Source organism: Tachypleus tridentatus, chromosome 13 (assembly GCF_004210375.1).
Source record: "Tachypleus tridentatus isolate NWPU-2018 chromosome 13, ASM421037v1, whole genome shotgun sequence".
NCBI classification, from domain to species: domain Eukaryota; kingdom Metazoa; phylum Arthropoda; class Merostomata; order Xiphosura; family Limulidae; genus Tachypleus; species Tachypleus tridentatus.
In genome coordinates, this window is record NC_134837.1 from 61,996,714 (window position 1) to 62,018,561 (window position 21,848).

At 30.6% G+C, this 21,848-nt stretch overlaps 1 protein-coding gene across 2 annotated transcripts in view; it reads right to left on the bottom strand.

The window, feature by feature from the left end:
- eIF3l (eukaryotic translation initiation factor 3 subunit l) overlaps positions 1–20,635 on the bottom strand; it is a 41,338-nt gene extending 20,703 nt beyond the window's left edge. The window contains exons 1-9 of one of the 2 annotated variants that reach the window (XM_076479326.1): positions 20,380–20,635; positions 16,761–16,806; positions 15,195–15,339; positions 12,462–12,541; positions 8,486–8,547; positions 5,458–5,527; positions 4,873–4,946; positions 1,983–2,063; positions 153–243 (exon numbers count right to left, since the gene is read on the bottom strand). In XM_076479326.1, the coding sequence (XP_076335441.1) occupies positions 153–243; positions 1,983–2,063; positions 4,873–4,946; positions 5,458–5,527; positions 8,486–8,547; positions 12,462–12,541; positions 15,195–15,339; positions 16,761–16,806; positions 20,380–20,412 (682 nt within the window). In that variant the 5' untranslated portion in view covers positions 20,413–20,635. The remainder of the gene's footprint in view (positions 1–152; positions 244–1,982; positions 2,064–4,872; positions 4,947–5,457; positions 5,528–8,485; positions 8,548–12,461; positions 12,542–15,194; positions 15,340–16,760; positions 16,807–20,379) is intronic. The other variant, XM_076479327.1, reaches the window with a different exon arrangement.
- Between the last annotated feature and the right edge of the window lie 1,213 nt (positions 20,636–21,848).

Below are 21,848 nucleotides of genomic sequence, written 5' to 3' on the forward strand. Positions count from 1 at the left end.
TACAACTAAAATGGCAAGCATGTTTGGTGTGACAGGGATTTGAACCTGCACCCTAAGATTGCAAGTCAAGTGTTGTAACCACCTGGCCTTGCTGGACTTAAGAGCAGATGTGAAGAGGGTGTTGGTTATGAATATGTGAATAAAGTACTCACCTCCACTAGTGTACACCTCAAGCTGTCGATTGATGTTTGATTTATCCACTAAAGAATGCAGAACATTTAAGACACTATGGACATTCCAGATCTAAAGAAGCAAAAGTTAACTTATTATTATTTACAGACTTAGCCTTTATTACAAATTAACACTTTCACTGGCAAGTTTATAAAAAACTTTCAAAGTTACACATTTACTTTTAGATATACAAGGTGTTCAGAAAGTCACAGTGCAGTTTTGTAATGATATTTTATTCAGTCTATTTCAAGCCAGCAACTGATAGCAGTGTTCAGAAACAAAATAAGTAGGATCCAGGCCTGTATTGATGCCAACAGGGGTCACTTTCAACATTGTCTATAATTGTCATTTATATTTACCTCCTGTACTCTATATTAAAAGATGTCTGTTAATAAATATATAAGTGCACAGTGACTTTCCAAACACCCTGTACCATAATAATATCTAAAACAAAGATGGGTGTTTTGGCATCTCATTACTTATCTGAAATGTGAAAATGGTAAACTTTGAGAAGATTGAAGGGTAATACTCTTTCTTTATGGGAGTAGGAAACTGAATCACACATGTTGTTAATATCACACTTTTCAACACCAAAACAAAGATTATCCTGTACATGTTCCCAAACATTATTTTCAAATTACTTTATAACCAAACTATAAGCCCATTTTTTTAGGTAAGCATAGAAAATGGATTTTGGAAGTAAGTGCCAAGATTAGATCATGTTTTGCACTAGTTTTAACTTCTAATAAATCAATAATTGTAAACTAATTCAGCAAGCTGTTTTCAAACTCTTCAACTTAATTAGAAACGAATTTTGATATTTGGTCTTATATCAGAATTATTTTCCAACCTGGTAATAAAATTATTATACTGATAGGTCACAAAAAGACCCAAATCAATACCAGAACTGATCATCTAAATGATCAGTCTGTTGCTATTCAATGGATCATTTGCTTGCTGCTTAGTGCAAAGCTTCACAAAGGACAATATGTGCTCTGCCCAACCTAGGTGCTGAAACTGGACTTTTAGTATTACAAGCATCACATTTACTCTGACCCACAGAAAGTGTTATTCAGTGAAAAATTGCATGATTTAAGTAGCTAAGTAGTATGGTATATTCAAACAAAAAAAAATGTTTGAAGATTTATGTGTAAATAATTATAAAGGATGATAAAATTATGTCTTCACTGTATTATCAATTAAAAAACAAACACTACAGCTGGGTAATTATTTCAATTACCTGTGATTAACTATATCACTTAGTGTCATGCAAAGTAACTGAAATTATGATTATATCAATGCCATGAAAGTAATGAACTAATACAATTAGCTTATCTAATTATTCCAAGTAATAGAAATATTGCGACTAGCATTTCTCATTATTAATTTTGAATAATTCAAGGTTGCGACTAAAAAATAATTACTCTTTCTGTTTATTATTACTACTTTCAATTTTCCTAACTACCCAATTTTCAAGGAACAATATTCCTAATTTAAAACTCTTCTAGAAGTAACTATGCAATTTATTCTATCTTCAAATACTGTTGTACATTATATACTACGTCATGAAAACTTGAGATCTTTTGAACACCTCAAGTTTTTACCACACTCAACCATTTAAGTGATTCAATACTATTTTAAAATTATTTTTGTAAGTATATAAGACTTCCCACAACTATAAAGTACAGATTTATGTATTCTTAATGTATTTGAGAGTACAATTGAACAGGAAAAAAAACATTCTGTAAAGTAATATTCATAAGAGCTATTATCATATAAATATTCACCATATATTTAAAAACAAGACAAACCTTGGGACTTGTACGAAGAAGCTCAATTTCACCTTCAGACTTATCACTAAGCCTGCTGCGATAGTGGCTAAAAGACTGAAACTGAAAAACAAATAAACTGAAATGAAACCTTACAATTTTCTTTTTACCCTGTTACATTTTTTTGAAATATGTTAGTTTGATCACTTATCAAAGAGTGCTTAAGCATGACCTAAGGGCATGGACAAATCTGATTGACTTAATGGGTACAGGAATGAACTACTTGAAAATTTATATCCATTCATCTTGCATTCCTTTATTTACTTCCTTTTCATAATTTCATGACCTTTCCAACTACCAGGTAAAATGCAATAGATTAATACATTATATGACAAAAGAAAAAAACAAAAAGCAATTAACACGTTAAGCATATAACACATGTGTAAACTATTTTAGAAAGATAGTTGTCACATACTGTTGTAACTGCACAACAGTACAAATTAAAAACAATAACACCAATGAAACTATAACACAAAATGTCTAAATTATTATCAAAAACCATATTTATTTAACAATTTTCTCCAAGATTATAAGCAATAATTTTCATCACTTTTTAGGAAAATACATAAATACATGGGTTACAGAAAATAAAGTTGACACTTTGACAAACACAGTAATAAAGGAATCTTTATATTTATAAAAATATTCTTTAACTGCTGTTTCACACAGTAACAAACATTTTAGTTTCTATAATATGCTGTCATGAAATCTGGTTCAATAAGGAGTTAATCTTGAGATTAATTTCCTTTTCAAATGAATGAAGGACATAAAACAAGAACAGAAAGTTACACAACACTGCACTCATAAATTCACATCATTAAAGCACAACAACACAGACCTCACACATTTCAGAAACCTAGTTTTTTTACAAAACACTTTAGATTTGTCTTCAATTTTAATGACTTTAGTTTGTGCAATATGAGCATTGTTCAATTTTTTTTCCCTCTAGTTTTATACTGACACTTTCCAGCATTGTGGTGAAAATATTGGCACCTCTAAAACCTAGCATTAATAATTCATAAAAAACACCAGATCTGAGTCACACAAACACTTCATATATACATTTGCAGGACATTCTAAAATATTTAATTTTTTATAAATTTAAAATTTATATTGCCATAAATCACTACTTATCATACTTATCTGCTATTCCATGACATCTATGACCCAAATAACCACCGACCTGAAACCAGTTTCAATACATATACTACAGTAAACCTAATACAATATACATTCAGACCATTTAGTTGACATAAAAGTGCTATAAAAATCATTTAGAGTAGGGGTCTGCAACCTACTGCCCACTAGCTGAAATCATCCGGCCCTCAGTCCCCAAACAAAATATCACATCCACCTGGCTTGTGGTGGCTCTGAAAAAGAATTCATGTTTGTAAGTTAATGTGGCCCTCCATCTGTTCACAAACATGACCTCTGGCCACTGTGTGAAAAGAGGTTGCCAACCCCTGGTCCAGAACATTAAAACTTGTGTATGCTATTTATCTCATTCTATTTCATAAATGAAACTTGTCCATTTTCCCTCTTCTTGAACTTTTATAGTTCTGGGCATCACCAACTTCAAAAATTCACTGTTTCAAATTATCCAAGCTAAATTTAAGCCAGAAATAAGTGCAAATTTTACAGATTTGTAATTTCATTTCAACTACTGAAGATTTGTACCTACACAAGTGTGAAATTCAATGATTTCTAACATCACAACAATAATTAAAACAGAAGGTAAAATTGAAAATGACAGACAGCAATCCTTGATTTTTTAAAATTGCTTCATGTGAAATAAATGTTAATAAAACTTATATAAATATTAAATCTTAACATTTCAGTTATAGTTTTATTTCATACGTAACTGGAGGGTATGCATCACACAATTTTCAAAACTTGGTGTCACAATTTTACCTATGTACAAATCTAAAATACCAGGTTCAAAAGTTTCCTTTGAGCATGAAAAAGCTTTTCTCCTACATTTAAAGTTCAGAAGTTAGTGTTAATTCAGTATTTCTTATTGAAGATTACTTCAGTATTAAGGAAATAAAATTAAGAGTGAGTTTTAGCTTTCTTAACAATGTACTACAAACTCTAATCACCTCAGAAAAACAAGTGTGATTGATATAAGTATTAAATTAGAAATCAATAAAATATGTGTAATAATGTCAGGGGATATTCATCTATAAATAGTTCCAACCTATCAAAAATACTGGTATCACAATTATGTTGACTGTATCCAGATACCTTATTTCAGCATCCATGAGCACACAAACCAATTACTAAACAAAGCAACTGTGTTAATAATTGAGTCCACGAAGTAAACAATGAACAAATTCCTCAATCTATTTGATTTGTAGTATATTTTTTAAACTTCAACTACATTGCAGTATAGAAATGTAATTTTATTTTTATCATGAAAAACTGCACATGTAGCTTCCAAGCTAAATTAAAACTTTGAACAATAGCTTAGTTGTAGAATTAACAGTTTCTAAAAAATGTGACTATTATAACACTAACCAATTATCAACCTTAATTCTACATTTTCATACTATCCTATCTGATAAGAGACAAGTCAAAAATAATTTGTGACAACTATCTTTAGAGTACAGAATGACAAATATGAATGTCTGGTATGATGCACTCCTTAAATAAATAACTTTAAAGTGACACTTAAAATATGAAAAGAATTTTGATAGTATTTCTTTACTTATTCCATCCTTCATATATTATAAAAAAAAAAGAAGGATGAAATAGCTGTGCTCTACTTTCTACTAGTTATAAATGTTCCAACACGGCACTGTAACAAAAGCTAAATTAAACAAGTTAAACTAAAAGATTTGTTAACTTCACTATAATACTTCACCATACATACCTGGTATATGAATTCATCAATAATTTCCCATAGCCACTGGTTTGGAAGCTCTAAAGGTACAGGTCCTTTTGCACCTTGAAACATCCAACAAAAGTATGTATTATCAGAAAAGACACAAGTGAACTATAAAGGGCAGATTTCAACAAAATCTACTTGTACAAAACGAAAATACACACAGTTAAAGAATTTATAAACTACAAAATAGATTCTATGTCAATATGATATATTCAAATTCTTCACTCTGCTTTTTTTCATTTCCTCTAACCTGATTGTATTATATAATGCATTTTGGACTTTCACACTTTTGGGAGTAAATGCATAGAATTAGGACAGATGGAAACTTTCTTTTGAATGCCTAAAATATTTGTTGAAATAAAATGTTAGCTCTTTTAAAATACTTTAATAAACTTTTGAATAACTGTAGATGTTAATGGTGATCAAGGTAATAAATGCTCAACTTAATATACTAATGGTAAAAATAATTTTTAAAAGCACTAAAACATGGACAACTTGGAATTTAAATTTATTACTAAAACATGAGAAGAGTTTGATAAATTTAATAAATCATCAAAGTTAAACACTTACTGAGAATGTAGTTGAACAAGTCACAGTAGTTGTAATAAGATTCAAATCTTTGATCAATAGTCAAGCAACCCTAACATAAAGATAAATACTATTAAAATACATCTTCATAAGACATTCACGACTTATCATTTAATAAATGGATATGTGGAAAATTTATACATGTTTATATAAATATATAACAGAGATACTAATCCTACATTACAGGTCAGGTGGAATCCACCCAGCTTGTAACTATGAAAGTATCCATGAGAGTAATTATACTATGACTTCTGATAAAGTATGCAAATCTTGACATTTTACAGTTTACTGCAACATTAAAAGGCTATCATATGTAAAATATAAGATCTGTTTATTAAGTTATATGATTTGTTGAGGAATGTTTTCATTGCGACTTTTTCTTTTCAAATGTTGACTACTCAACATGCAAAGTAATTTTGATTTTAAGATTCAAATATTTTTATGCATCAAGAAATTTTCAAATTTCACATGCAAAATCCTTTATATACAACAGATAATAGCAATTTAAAAAAAAACAAACTATATTTTATCTGTTATTTTCACCACTGTTGCTCCATGCACATTGGATTGATTTGACTGACCTCGTAACCACCACAAGAAATTGGGAAATAAATACAAGTTACACTTTTTTGTCTAACAATGACTACAAATTATGACATGAAAACACAAGTGTTTATCCTAAATAAAAATTGCTTAATTTTCATAATGTTAAACATTTGTGTGTGTGTGTGTGTGTGTGTGTGTGTGTGTGTGTGTGTGTGTATTCTAATTTTTATTAAATTGACCTTTAGGCTGTAACAAGCTAACATTAAAGGTGTGATGACATAGCACATTTGCACTTACATTTCCATATCCAAGAGTATAAAACTGGCTTTTACAAAGTGACCTGTATTGGTTTTGTTTTAGCTGAGTAGTATTTTGTATAATAAAGTCACATTTCAGTTATAATACATTATATATATGTATATACATTATTAATATTTAGAAATAAATTTTTACTTGTTTTTCTTAAAACATAGAACAGTAAATGAAAAAGTATAGCAAAACAACTACCTCTTCTAGTTATGAACTTTGTACTCATTTGCTGCTTGCCAAGTTTTATCAAATTTTGAATGTGGAGGATGTAAAATGAAATCTTTTTTTTTTAGGTTTTGATTTGGTTTGTATTTCGTGCAAAGCTACATGAAAGCTACCTGCATTAGCCATCCCTAATTTTGCAGTGTAAGACTAGACAAAAGGCAGCTAGTCATCACCATCCACTGCCAACTCTTGGGCTACTCTTTTGTCAACAAATAGTGGGATTGACCATCACATTATAATGCCCCCATGGCTGAGAGGGTGAGCATGTTTTGTGCGACGGGGATTTGAACCTGCAACTCTCAAATTCGAAGTTGAGTGCCTTAACCACCTAGTAATGCCAGACCTGTTTAGGTTTTATAAACAGTATAGTGGAAAAGTGTTCAGACAAGAGAATGTTTTGCAATTATTTCCATTTTATGGAGCTAATTCTTTCATGCCATTACAGAATGTAAATTTCAACACCATGGTAATGCTACAGTGGCCCCTGTTGATAACTGAATGAGCCAGGGCAAGAATATTTATCATTCTTTAGAATTCCCATATACTCATACCAAGAGCATGTCAAGGATTCTTTGATCAGTATGTTCATAGTTAAGGTCTTAAATAACTGTCATGGTACCCATGCAATGTTTTAATTATGCAAAAAGAAGCTGTCGAGGAGCTAGTGTATGGCACTGGTATATTCTAGAAGAAATCAGTTTAATAGCACTCCACAAGTAGACCTTGAGAAAAGCAATGTTTAACACTATACATTAAGTTTTGCTGTCATGCCGTAGCCCAAAAAGCATAGAGAATTGTGAGTACAGCAGAAAGTTTGCAATAAAAGGTCTACAGAATGTTAGTTGGACTCTCAGGTAAATTTATGCAGACTCAAAATGTTCCCCAAACACTGTCAAATACACCCTAGCTCATGAGACAGAGACAAGTAAATTTGAAAATATGAAAGAAAGAGGTAAATAGAAAAGACAGGAGGTTTTTATTTTAGATTCTACAATCAATATCAGTAATCTGAGTTCCTAATTTGTAACAAGCTATATACATTGCATTTGGACATCACAAACATCTAAATTATGCCAGTGCTGCATTCAACATACAACAATACACAAAAAGCAATATTTAGGATTTGTTTTTTAATATTAAGTTAAGAAATTAACTAATGGATCATTAAAATTTAAATTATTATCTACGGTTTGATACCAAACTTATTAACATACATTCAAAAATAGCAGTTCAATAAAATTTGAATGCAAATCAACAAACATGATACAACATGGCCTTTGACCCATTGAGATAGGGTTAACAGACAATGTATATTGTACATTAAGAAGGAAATTTCCTTTTTCTCACTCACACACACACAATATATATTCCTACTGCTTACTAAACCCATACTATTTCCATAAACTTTAAACAAGTGCCTTTTATTCATAACAAGTAAAAGATGAGAGCTACATATACAGTATTTCTCAATATGTTTTTTACTTCTTGACACCCACAATTACGTGTTAAAATACATTTACAACACACTATACCTTTAGAGCTATATATTTTCACTCATCCATGATAACCAAAAGTAAATGTAAGTCATTCAGCTTTGTATTTTATCAACCATAGCTTTCACAACATACATCTAGTTTGTCTCCTTTGCAGACAGAATAAGTAAATTTAGTTATTAATATCATAATTTTAATATCACAACTTAATGATAATCAATAATTATGAATCTTACTGGGTTTTTTTTCCTTTACTCAAGATAGAATAAAACTGACTTTAAATATCCAGGTTTATTTGTTAAGATAAATTATTTACTAATATCAGGAAGCTTAACTGAAGAATAAAAATCATTTAAGAAGATTTTAGGTTACATAACATGGAATTCATTAAGACACAAAACAAACAGTAGTGGTTTAAATGGCTTTCATTTTCATACCTGAACTCGAGCATACAAATGATGATAATATAATTCCTTATAAAGGATCAGGAATATTTCATCTACAAGATAAAAATATAAAAATCAATGACAACATATGTTTTCCATTCATTCATAAGATCGAAAAGAGTAATTATTATGCACTTTTTAGAAATCACTGAAATGTATGCATTAAAAACAAGGATAAATGAATGTTTATACAGTAAAACCTGTCTAAGGCAGAATTGCACAGGACCAAGTAAAATTTCCAGTTTAAGCAGGTTTTCTGGCTTAGACAAAGTGAACATGCATTTCCTTTATTATACACAATGTTTGAGCAAAATGTTATACTTGCTTGACTGAAAGGAAGTAAGACTTTTATGAATAAAGTTATTATACTGTTTATGCTATATTTATTAGAATAAAAACAAAAACAGACATTCAAAATATACATAAGTACAAAAAATCTTAATCCAATTTATTTGAAGAAAGTGTCTAATTTCAACTTTCATTTTTTTAGTGGGCTTTTTCGTACGGTTAAAAGAGAATGCCAATTCTACGGCCTTTTCATGAAATTCATTTTCCCTCTTCATTTTGGCATACAATTTGATAGCGTTAATATAACTTACTTAAGATAAAATATGAATTTCTATTTCCTCACTATCTTTTCAATTTTGTTCATCTTCTGCATCTCTCAACACTATTACCATCTTGCATATTGTAGATTTTAAATCAATTTCATCAGTTTATATTAAAACATTCACAAAACTGTGTGTTCTCAGAATCATCTGCATCAATCTTTTCAGTCAGAGTTTGGATTCCACTAGAATAATGATAACAAACAACTTCTCTACAATCTCTGCCAGTATCAAAAATAAATCCACAGTTTCGAAAGCACTTTATTACGCATTAACCCCTTACCCATTTGACTGAATGACTTAAAAATGCAATTGCATCTAACACATCAGTTTTTATGGTCATTTCAGATGCTCTCTTACAGTCATCCATGTTTGCAATAATATGCTAAAGCATCAATTTTCTGTATTTCAATTTTATACACTATAATTCCATAATCTGGTGGCTATAGAACTGATGTTGTTCATGGAAGTAAAAAGACTAAACGAACATTTGAAAGTTGAACTTTTGGGTGACAAGTTGCATTATCTAGGAAAAGTATAATATTCATATTTTTTTTTATCCATTCTTTTGTTTAATTTGTTCAAAAATTCCTCGAATATAGCACCTGCCATCCACATTTTATTATTTGCTTTCCATTCCACAGGAAGTTGATTCTTCCTTAAATTTTTGGAAAAATGCAGATTTTCACTTTTATTTTCTTCGTGAGAATATTTAAAGAGTAGAATTTTGCACTCAAAAGACAAATATATTTCTACAAATCATGAATCTAATTTGACTGCAAAAATAATGGTGGCAGAAAAAAGAACAATATATTTAGCCAATATTTACTGTAGCAAAATGTCCAAGTAATATTTAAAGAAATAACTAATTAAATAAGAAATTCCTATTTAATCAAAAACATTTTCCCACCTTACTCAGGTTCTGATCCTACTTTGTTGACAGATAAGGAAGGTGACATATAGTTTTCTGTCCATGTTATGCAGGTTCCACCATAAAGAGGGCCTTTTATAAGAGAAATTTTACAATAATGCTGCAACATTTTGATACTTCCAGCTTGTGCAAGTTTCCACTCAATGCAGTTTCTGGCTTAGACAGGTTTTACTGTACTTTATACTTTTCACAACAAAACATTAAAACAACTGCAAGTTAAACACATTAAATACTTTATTTAAAGTTACTCTTTCTCGCCAAAATTTGACTGTTTTTTAAAAGGTTTCATTTGCAACTAATTTGTTGGTGACATCCTAAATTAATCAAACTTACCATTATGAAAAAGCATTATGTAAGATCAATTTAAATGCATGTTTAAAATGCAACTGTATCTGTCAATTAATGAGTAATGGCAATTTAAATGATGCCACTTTATTATACACCTTCCATTATTAATGGTTGCTACACATGACAAAGATTCCTATATGAACCACAGCAATGCATGTGCCAAAACTAACACAACACCCTTCCATAACACACCAATAACAGTTAATGCATGATGTCTATCAATAACTTTCCTGAATAAAGAATCTCGTGATAAAAAATAGACTTGATACTAATGCCTTAGGATGAGTATAATAATTAATTACAATCATGCTTTACCAGTTTAGGAAAGTTGTACACACAATTTGATGAATTGTGGTTTCTAAACATGATGTCATAAGTGAATTCTAGAGATTAAAAAAGTTATTTTGCAGCAATATACAGTTACGACAGAAAGTGTTCGTACCCTAGCGTCATGAGTAGTTTTTTCCTCATAACTTAAAAAGTATCACATTTAGGATAATGAAAGTGTAGTATATTATACATATCATACCAACACACATCTACATAAATTTTTATGTAAATTGAACAACAAATACACTGTTTATAAATAAATAACCATACATAGGAGGGGCAGAAAGTGTTTGTACGGCTACTTTAATGGTCAGTTGTGTAGCCTTTCAGGTGAATCACTTGGCGCAATCTCTCCTCATAACCCTCCATGATCATTTTACACTACTCAACTGGTATTTTCTTCCATTCTTCTTTACAGAAGGCCCCCAACTCTTGCAAGTTTTTCGAATGATGCTAATGAAGCCTGGTCTTCAACTCATGCCAAATGTTTTCAATTGGATTGAGATCAAACGACTTCGATGGCCACTCTGGAATGCTTATATGGTTCCTCTGCAACCAGGATTGCACATATTTTGATGTGTGCTTAGGGTCATTGTCGTGCTGGAAGATCCAACAAGACCCAAGCCGCAAGGTCCGAGCATCATTCTTGATACAAGTGCCTAATATATCAACGTACTCTTCTTTTTTCATGATTCCGTTGACACGGTAAAGACTGCCTACACCAGAAGAGCTGGAGGAACCCCATAGCATGATCAAGCCACCTCTGTGTTTAACTGTAGGGACAGTGTTCTTTGGAAGATTTCATTCACCCTTCTTGCAGAAAATATAGCGAACAGCATTGTGGCCGAAAAGCTCGATTTTAGTCTCATCTGACCAAATACTCTTCCAATAGGTAAAGAGTTTATCTACATGCTTTCTTGTATACCTCAATCATGCTTCTAAATGAACAGGCTTTAAATATGGAGTTCTACGAGGACGGCATGCTTTGAACCCAGAAGAGCGTAACAAGTTTGTAACTGTAGAGGTGTTTACTTCAACCCCAATTTCCCTTACCAGTTTCTGAATGTCATTACGTGTTACACGAGGGTTCCTACTAACTTCTCCGAGAACCTTCCTTTTGGTTCTCTCTGAAATTTTGGTGGGGCGTCCGGAACAAGAGAGGTTAGCAGTTGATTCTGTAAGCTTAAACTTGGCAATTATGCTTTGAACAGTAGATTTCGGAACATTAAGTTGTGTAGCAATACCAGAAAGAGACACACGAGACTTGTATTTTACAATGATTCAGTTTTTAAATCACTGGACAGTTGTTTCCTGTTCATCATGATGACCAAGCAGATAATGACGGAGACGGCGCTAAATTGTAGGAAGTACATTTTTTGCTGGCTAAATTCCGATAATTATGAACCCAGTGTCTAGTTCTGGAATGGTATAATGTAGTTCATTCACCAAACTAAACAGTTTTTTCACAAGTTCTGAACTGTATAAACACTTTCTGCTCCTCCTATTCTTGGTTATTTGTTTATAAACAATTTATTTGCCATTTAATTTAAATAAAAATCTATGTAAATGTGTATTAATGTAATATTTATAATATATTATACTTCTATTACCCTACTCATGATAATATTTAAGTTACGAGCAAAAAACCACTCAGGACACAGGGGTACTAACATTTTCTGTTGTAACTGTACCTTTGATTTTTATTACTTAACAAAAGCATGTTCCTTTAAAGTAAGACATACAAGCTTACCATCTTGTACAATTGGAGAAACATCTTTCACTTCAGGCCAAGGAGTTGTTTTAAAGTACCTTTCAGTCAGCTTAACATAGCTGTCAGAAACCAAGACAAAATTAATCCTTCAAATAAAAGTAAAACCTTGAAACTGTGTAATGAAAATAACATGTCAATACCCTTCTTTAATTAGTAGTTTATCTAATCACCCATGTCTCATAATTATTTGTTTTTAATTATTAACTACTCATTACTTTACATTCCTATTCTTCAGTTGCCACCTGTTGTCAACTTTTATCAAGTTCAGAAAAGGATTGTACATGATGGCATCATCCATGTTCAATCTTGGGTCTTCTTGTTATAAAGGCTGATCTTATGTACACACACTTGTTGTTTTTTCACACAATTCCTGTCCACTTTAATTAGTATTATTCCATTTTATTTTCTGACATGTTTGACTACTGCAGACGTACTGGCAATACACTCTTATGTCTATTTCAATTCTGAATTATGGTATTCAGTATTTTCATTTCTTCAATGTATTGGAGTCCACATGCACAAGAATATTATAAATAGTGTTTTTATTTCTATCAAGCAATGACTGACATCTGATCTATCTTCTTGTAAACACCTACATTATAAAAAATTAAGGACAAATGGTTGGCAACTCTTGAAGTCAACTGTACTACAAGACCTTGAATGTGACAAACAACAGCCCTCATTTTATCAAGATTATATGGTAGTATTATTAAGTTATGGTAATTACAGTACACATCATAAACTTTGTCACTTGATAAAGCATGACTGTGTTAAGTAGTTATTGATGCAGTAACAGTATTTTACACTGTATATTTAAGTAAATTCACAAATTAAATAATAAGTAAAAAGTAAAAAAGAACAGGTGTGATATCTTGATTTCATAATTCTAATCTTAAATTACATTTATCAGTCATATATAAGAAAACAATCAACATAATTTATGCTGTACTCATGTTTGTGATTGTTTAAAAATATGCATGGCTTAAGTAAAATGTAAGTGCACTTATAACTATATTTCTAGGCACTGTGTGCATGTACTCAAATATAGTTATCCAATCCAGGTAATTTTGTGAAAAATTCACAAAAATGTTTTTGAAACCATTTTTTGGACTAACTAATAATTCACACAAAAAAGTCTTAACACTTTCACTATTAAATTCCAATCCCAATATTACATGAATGTAATTTTTGCAAAACATGTAAAACCCATTTATGTTAGCCAAGTTATTACTCAAGTAACATTCATTCACAAATCCTTTTTTCACTGCTATTTTCATTTTTCTTGGTTAACTCACAAATTTAAATTATCATAAAAATATTTATTTGGAAAACGATAAATTATTTTTGTTTAACAGTTTCATAATCATACCAGATTGCAGTCCGATTCCAACGATAATATATTGTGAATTTTATTGTACTATAGAACATAAGTTACTTCAGTTTGTTCACTAGCTTTTAATTAAATCAAATGAACTTTGCTATTGAAAAATCTTTAGTGCACTTTGTAATAAAAACTAATGATTAGACAAAAGATATTGTAATGCATTGTACTGTTGGTATCTGACTTAAGTAGATGGAGAACAACTTTACAGAAATCTGATAATACCCAACTTACCATCTGAACTACATTTCAGTGCAGTATTACACAATTCTGATTTTTCTACATCATTGGCCACTTCACTTGCTTATGGACCACATTGCAGAATTAAAGCAATATAGAAATCTGATTAGACGAGTACAATCATGTTTAGATATCTTATGTTGTTAGAAAATAAATCACCTCTTGTAAGAAAATTTATCTGTGAACTGTGCTATTTTCATGTCAAAAACCTGTATAACTAACAAATGAACCTAGAAGTGGGCACAATGATATAGTGTTTGTGTTGTAACTAAATAGTGCTCTTTATTAATCAAACCCAGTTCTTTTAAGTAATTAAATTATACGATAGAATACATTAATTAATATTTATCCATAGAATTACCCTTAGCTTTTAAAACACATTCCCCTAAACTACAGTCACATCAAACTGTTTGTGATTACATGAGTATTTTGACAGTTTGTAGTCAGATACAAGTCACACAATAACTATATTTACTGTTTGTGATTACGAGTATTTTTACAGTTTGTAATTAGATACAAGTCACACAATAACATTTAAATCAAAATACCATTAATCAAATCTGTAATTAATTCCATAAATGACCACTAGAATTCCTTTTTTAATCTGCACAACAAATGGATGGTTTCACTCAATTCAGTTGCTTCTTTTTTAAAAGCAATGTTGTAACAGACAAAAACTTAAAATTAATATGATGCAGTACATAGAACTACCCATAGTGAACAGTAAAAAAAACTAGTCAGTAATTTGGGAGTTATAGAATGTAATGAAATTATCCTTAAGAATTTTCTGTTGTTTAAAGTGTTAATATTCAAATGTTTTGTTACACATTTTTTCACTAATTGTAAAACACTTCTTTACAAAAAGTAACATTTTTAAACTATTGAAGGACAGCTTATTCCAAAAACATACTTCTCTACTATCAATTATGAGTATTTTCTACAATTTAAAAATTAGTGAAATGGTTTGTTCTCAATATTTATCAAACAACAGAACTCCAAATGTTAATATGTCCAAAGCAATTTGATAATTGTGGAAATATAAACATACACCCCGATTATCATGCAAAAAATAACTCTAGAAAAGTTCATACCTATTTTCATAAAGATCTTGAATCTCATACACATTGCCTTCACCAATAGCCTTTCTCAAGTAAACCAGAAAATTACGGACTCCTTCAGACATCTTGTAAGTTTGTGAGAATTGCCTTTCATACTCCAAATCTTGTCGCGGATCTCCTAAAATTTATTATAAACAATTAATGAAAAAATGTTAAAACTCAATAATCATTAATTCAAAAGATAGCTTAGAATGTGATTTTAATCAAGCACACAAGAGACATTTCCTTTAAATTACCTTTAGGCTCAACTTCCTTTTCAATAAAGCCTTTATTGAAAAGAAAAAATACAACTGACCATAAACATGTTTTCACAAAAGTTTTATCTGACTGCAGCCAAACAGAAGTGTAGCTACATCAATAAATGCTTCCACCTTCTTAAACATCAAGCTGTAGGAAGTTGCATGAGGGTCATTCCATGTCAAATCATCCAGATGTTGAAAAATTTTCTAGGTGACCCTCTCAGAATGCCTTGAAAAATTCACAGGTGCTCATCTACCCACATAATGAAAAACTACCAAAGATTAGATCAACATCTCTAATAGTTTCTGATTTACAGCCCTGTAATTTTTTTTTTTTTTTTGACAAATTCATTTTCTGGCAACTTTGGCTTCCTAAAGCTGCAAGAGTAATGGTGGTAGAAGGCTGATATTTGCTACACTGACTGAATTAATCTCACAGAATTCAAAAATAGTATCAAACAAAGTTTATCTCTCTTAGGATTTGCATGGTGAGGCTGTAAAAAGTAGGTTGAACACCATCCTGATTTTTTTTGTAGATCATATTCAGAGATGTAAGAATATATGATTAAAAAGTTGCATGAAACTACATTTTTTTACAGGAGATCTAATAGACTTTTAATTACAAAAATTGCTGATTTATCAACTGATATGTTATAGGAAATTTGAAAACAAAATTCAGCTTTGTATCATATTAAGTCTTAGAGCAACAGTTTATTACATAAACCAATGTTTTTTACGATTTTGACTTTTCAGGTGATTTTACAGCCTCACTACGCAAATCCTAAGAGAGATAAACTTGGTTTATTTTTGAATTCTGTGGGATTAATTCAGTCAGTGTAGTAAATATCAGCCTTCTATCATCGTTACTCTTGCAGCTTTAAGCAGCCAAAGTTGCCTGAAAATGAATTTGCCAAATAACAATATTGATCTAATCTTTGGCAATTTGTCATTATATGGGTAGATGAGCACATGGAAAGTTTTTCAAGGAATTCTGTGGGGGTCACCTGCAGCCCCCTGGATGATTTGACATGGAATGACTCATGAATAATTAGTTATTGGTAAAATTAGTAACAACAAAAATAAAATTTATGAAATGGTTAATGAAGACATTTTTGGACAACTATACAAATTACATATAATAATAGTAATGAAACAATTCTGAATTTTTAATAAATAAACTGTTAATATACAAATATCTGTTCCTCTTAACAATTACTTATCAAAAGAACTTTCCTTCATTCAGCAAACACTTTTGTATCCTTACAATAACCATTAAAGTAGAAAATAAACATCTGTTTACCTGTATGAAAATCATAGTCATGTGATGGATAGGCATACGGATCATACTAAAATAAAAGAAAGTCAGAAATTTTAGAATAAATGTAATTTTTTATGTACTGATAAGAGTATACTACAAATTAGTTTTCAGTTCTATACATCATTTTTAGCAGCCTGTCGATAGTTTTCAATTATAATAAAAGCAAGATAATGTATGTTGGTTATCATAATTTAAACTAAAATGTTTATGTGAATAACCTTAAAAGTGTTAATGGAAGACAATTATTTAGTATTCTGGTTAATCAATCTCTTAATCTATCTAAGCAATGTGCTGTTGCTAATTTTAATATGATTTTAGGTGACGTTGATAAAAATATTTAATACAGTTTTTAAGAGGTTATGTTACTGTCTAGTTCACTGATTAGGTCTCATATGGAGTAGTGTGTTCAATCTCATGCTCCTTACGTTAAGGACATTAAACTTGTAAAGAGTTCAGAGAAATCAGGTACAATGCCTGGAATGAAAAAATTGTAAGACAAGGGCAGGTTTTCATCTTCAAAATTTTCTCCTTGGGGAAAGAAAAAAAAAAAAGGATAGAAATCATATTTAGTTAAATCAGTTATTTTTCTAACTGGGTGGTTGGTCTTTGGAGTTAGTTGTAATAAAAGCAGTACCTTTAAGGGAATGCTTGACATATATCTGAATGATAACAGATAGCTTTTTCTTTTTTTTTTTATTAGACTGGTTCTGTGAATGGGAAAAACTGATCAATAAGTTGCTTGTTGTTTTTAAATTTTGTTAAGTCATCTTTAAACAATGCACTCAAATTTTTAAGTTAATCTGTCCATATAAAAAAAAACATTTGTTTATGAAACTAATATCCACTGATAATATAATTCTCAAAAGTTTTGTTTCTCATACAATTTTTGTTCTCACTTTTAATTTATTAATACAAAATCTGGTACTACAATTTAATGACCTCCCAGTATATGATCAGAACTAATACTGACGTAGTTCAACTTGCTGAATAGCTACTAGTAAAGCTTAAATACCATTTGATGGAGCAGATTATAAATTTTTCATTGAATGTATATTCAGCAGTGGTGCAAGAAATAATTATGGCCTTGACAAAACACACTTCCTACAAACAACAATGACAGAATGTAGTGTGATTTGGAAAAACAAGAGATAAGGGATGGTTTTTTTAGTTTCTTTACAAGTCATTTTCAGTCCTGAAAATATTTTTGAATGCTAAGAAAATGGTCTGTAAGACACGAGAACAGATTAGACAATGCAAGATATTCCAGTGATCAAATCCTTATACGTTGAATATTAATTTTATTACATTTAAAGAATAAACATAAATAAACGAGCTTATAACTTACTGAAAAGAACGTATATTTATTAGACATAAATTGAAACTGACCAAGAATATAAGTAAACGTATTATTATCTAGCCAGTTGTGACACCTGGTTGAAAGATAAGGTGTCAGGTCACCAACAAATCTTTGGTAATCCAGGCAGCTTTTTTTTTTTATAATTTATAGTAAGAAGTGGTGACAACTGCAACCAGCAAGATAATGTACTAAAAGAAATATGCTAATCAAATGTTTATGTTAAAATTGAAAGATATACAAAATGGAACATTCTAATTTTATGATCAACAATAAGAAAAACATGAAATTGAGAAATGAAAGGGAGCATTTTTTAAGGTTCTTTACATAAAGTGTCTTGCAACAAAATATTTGAAGTTTGTTCCACATTTCATTAAATTTGGTTTCAGCATCTCCCCTGTGGAAAGGAAAATAAACTGATAGACATCACTGATACCCCAGGTAGATTAATATCTAGCTTCTTTACAACATAAGAAAAAGCAACATTACAGAAAGGTTTTCTGTATGGAATGTCACATCTCATTCGCAATACCAATAGCAGTAGTGTCTGGGATCAAAATATTACATTTCTACATTCCCGAGGAATTTTATATTTTTAGTTGACTTTTCCATTCAGAAATTCAAGATCCATTTGTATTCCATTAGTTATAACAATGAAAGTGAACATATTACATGAATAAAAAAAAAAACAATTAATGAAGAAATGCAACTTGACATGAAGTAATGTAATCTTCCTGACAACTTCCTGAATGTAATTTTATTTCATGATTTCTATCTTTAGTGTAGTGATTTACAATAAGTAAATAAAACATACAAAATAAAGACATCAGTATCTTCATACTACAATGTATCACAGGTGTTTTGGTGGAAATGCATGAATCCAAGGGTAATCCATTTCATTTCTGAGAAAACTCTAAATAACATAATCAGTGATGTCAAGAAACCCACTTGTTGAGAAATTTATATGCAAAAACGGCTCGTTTGGGTTGAGAAAATATTTTACATAGAAGAGCTAACAACGTTTCGACTTTCTTCGGTCATCGTCAGGTTCACAAAGAAAGAGGTAACTGACCGGAAGCTGACCACATGTTTGAAAGGGGTTGCGTAACTGTGTGTCGAAATGTAGAGGGCGGTATTAGATGTTTGAATATATAATTTTATTATATTAATATAATAGGTATAAAGGCATTCCTTTATATTGGTTTATTTTGGGTTTAAGTTGTTGTATAAGTAAAGCTTCTTTAATTTTGCGTTTGTTTATGTTTGTTTCTTTATTTAGTATTTGAGTGTTTTCTATGGTTATGTTGTGTTTATTTAACTTGCAGTGTTCGAAAACGTGTGAAGGTGACTTCTTCGCTCTTCTATGTGAAATATTTTCTCAACCCAAACGAGCCGTTTTTGCATATAAATTTCTAAACAACATAAATAACACCTTATTGCAATCATTTAAAAATTAAACATTTGAGTATCAACATGTTTGGCATTACTATAAATATCTCTTATAATGATGCAAGTAAACTATTTCACTACACTAAAAAATATGATTCTTTCTACATGTATGATACTTTGTGTGTGTGAAAATCACTAGAACGTTGACAATCCATTACAAGGCTATTTTAGGGTAGCCCCATTTCAAACAAGATTTTTCTTAACTCTCCAAGTAAACATTCACAGACCTGCACATATATTCTAAAATCCAGAGATCTACAACAGAGCCAACCTACACCAAACAATTGAAATAATCTAAAACGTTTATTGTAGTGACATCTGTGAATAGCAAAGAACAGTGAAATAAACATTCGCTGATTAAGGGTGACTTTAGTGTCCAAATATTGGTAATAATAGTATTAAACATGTGTAAAGTACAGAAATTTTAATACTATTCTAATTTTAGGTATTAGATGCATTAAATGCTAACAATGCGCAAGTGGCTCTAAATATATTTATATATATATACGTGTCAAATTTTCTTTATATTCTACAAGATCGTTAAATAACAAATTTAAAAATATTCACACTTCTTACACAGTTGTAAAACCTCATAGCATATACAACTGTCTTTATCTTATTCTTTACTACACTAAAGTCTAAACTACGACTATGATTTAACGACAAAACTATTTAACTGTATTAGGCCTAACTCGTTAACATACGTTTTTCAATTTGGTTTACATTTACATTTCATCACTTCAGGTTTCACTAATATATTAATAAAACAAGCATATTTTTGTAATGCTTTGAATCTACCTCGGGAAACATTGCATCATCTTGAGCGTACATGCTTAAATTAATTGAATGAAATTCTTAAATTTCAAAGTTCTGTCGTCAGCCAACACACGATTTTTAACGTGTGCAATCACTCACTTAGTAGCCCGTGTTCCAGAGTACCTTTTGACCAATCGCGATATAAAACCAGTTAAACACGGAAAAAAATGAATCAAGACGACGTGTTTTATTTGCAAATTATAAATTATTGCAAGCCATTTTAATTATTTTTTATTTTCTGAGATGAGATAAAAAGACGCTTTTATAGAGCTAAATTTCGTCTTCGTTATAGTTAAAGTAACTAAGAATTATTTCCACTTTGTAAATGAAACATGTTTTAAACATAATAACACCTGTAAATTATTTAGCCATTGACCTGGCTTCACTATTTAAAACCAGAGTTCGAAAGTTTTGGTCCTATATGCCGCTCAGGGTCGTGTCAAGGATTTAACTGTAACTTCTTTATTATTATGTTATTCAACGTTGTGAAATTCTTGCCTCATTATTTAGCAATTACACAGAATCATAAAATTCATAATTTAAAGAGACAAAAAGGAGTTTATTAGCTCATCAAGGATGTCCCTTCCAGCTCCTTAAAAAAACTACCCTTTACTACTGATGTATCATCATAGACATATTATGTTTTCAAGTAATAAACACCACAGTATAGTAATGTAGTTAAAAGGTTTTCCTCACCTTATTTAAAGACAAATATTAGTTTATTTAAAGTGGTTCAGAGGAAGGAAAGGTTACCTCATACGAAAAAAATGCTAAAAGGCTACAATATCGTGTGGAAAATTTACTGAAAAAATACTTTAATCTTTTTGCATCATATTTGGAAATTAAAAAGAAAAAAACTGATACAAGCTACAAGATTAAGTTTTATTTTTCTTACAGAGTAAATGGCTTATGAAATGAGTTATCGTCACCATTACTGAAGACAGCTACGAGTGTTTAAGAGGGAAAACGATGGTTTTCTGAAAAATAAAGAACAGATGTGCGAAAACAGCCTTGAAGGACCGAACTTTCCCTTGTGGCTCGTGTGTAATAAAGTGTTTATTTTGTTTTGAATTTTGCTCAAAGCTACTCAAGGGCTATCTGTGCTAGCCGTCCCTAATTTAGCAGTGTAAGGCTAGAGGGAAAGCAGCTAGTCATCACAACCCACCACCAACTCTGGGCTACTCTTTTACCAACGAATAGTGGTATTGAACGTAATATTATAACGGTATTGAACGTAATATTATAACATCCCCACGGCTGAAAGGGCAAGCACGTTTGGTGCAAGAGGAATTCGAACCCGCGACCCTCAGATTACTAGTTGAATGCCTTAACCCACCTGACCATGTCTGGCCGGAATAAAGTGACAACTATAAACTGTTATATATATATACACACACACATACATACACACATATATTGACTCATCTACTGTTCATTGTTGTTACGTTGTC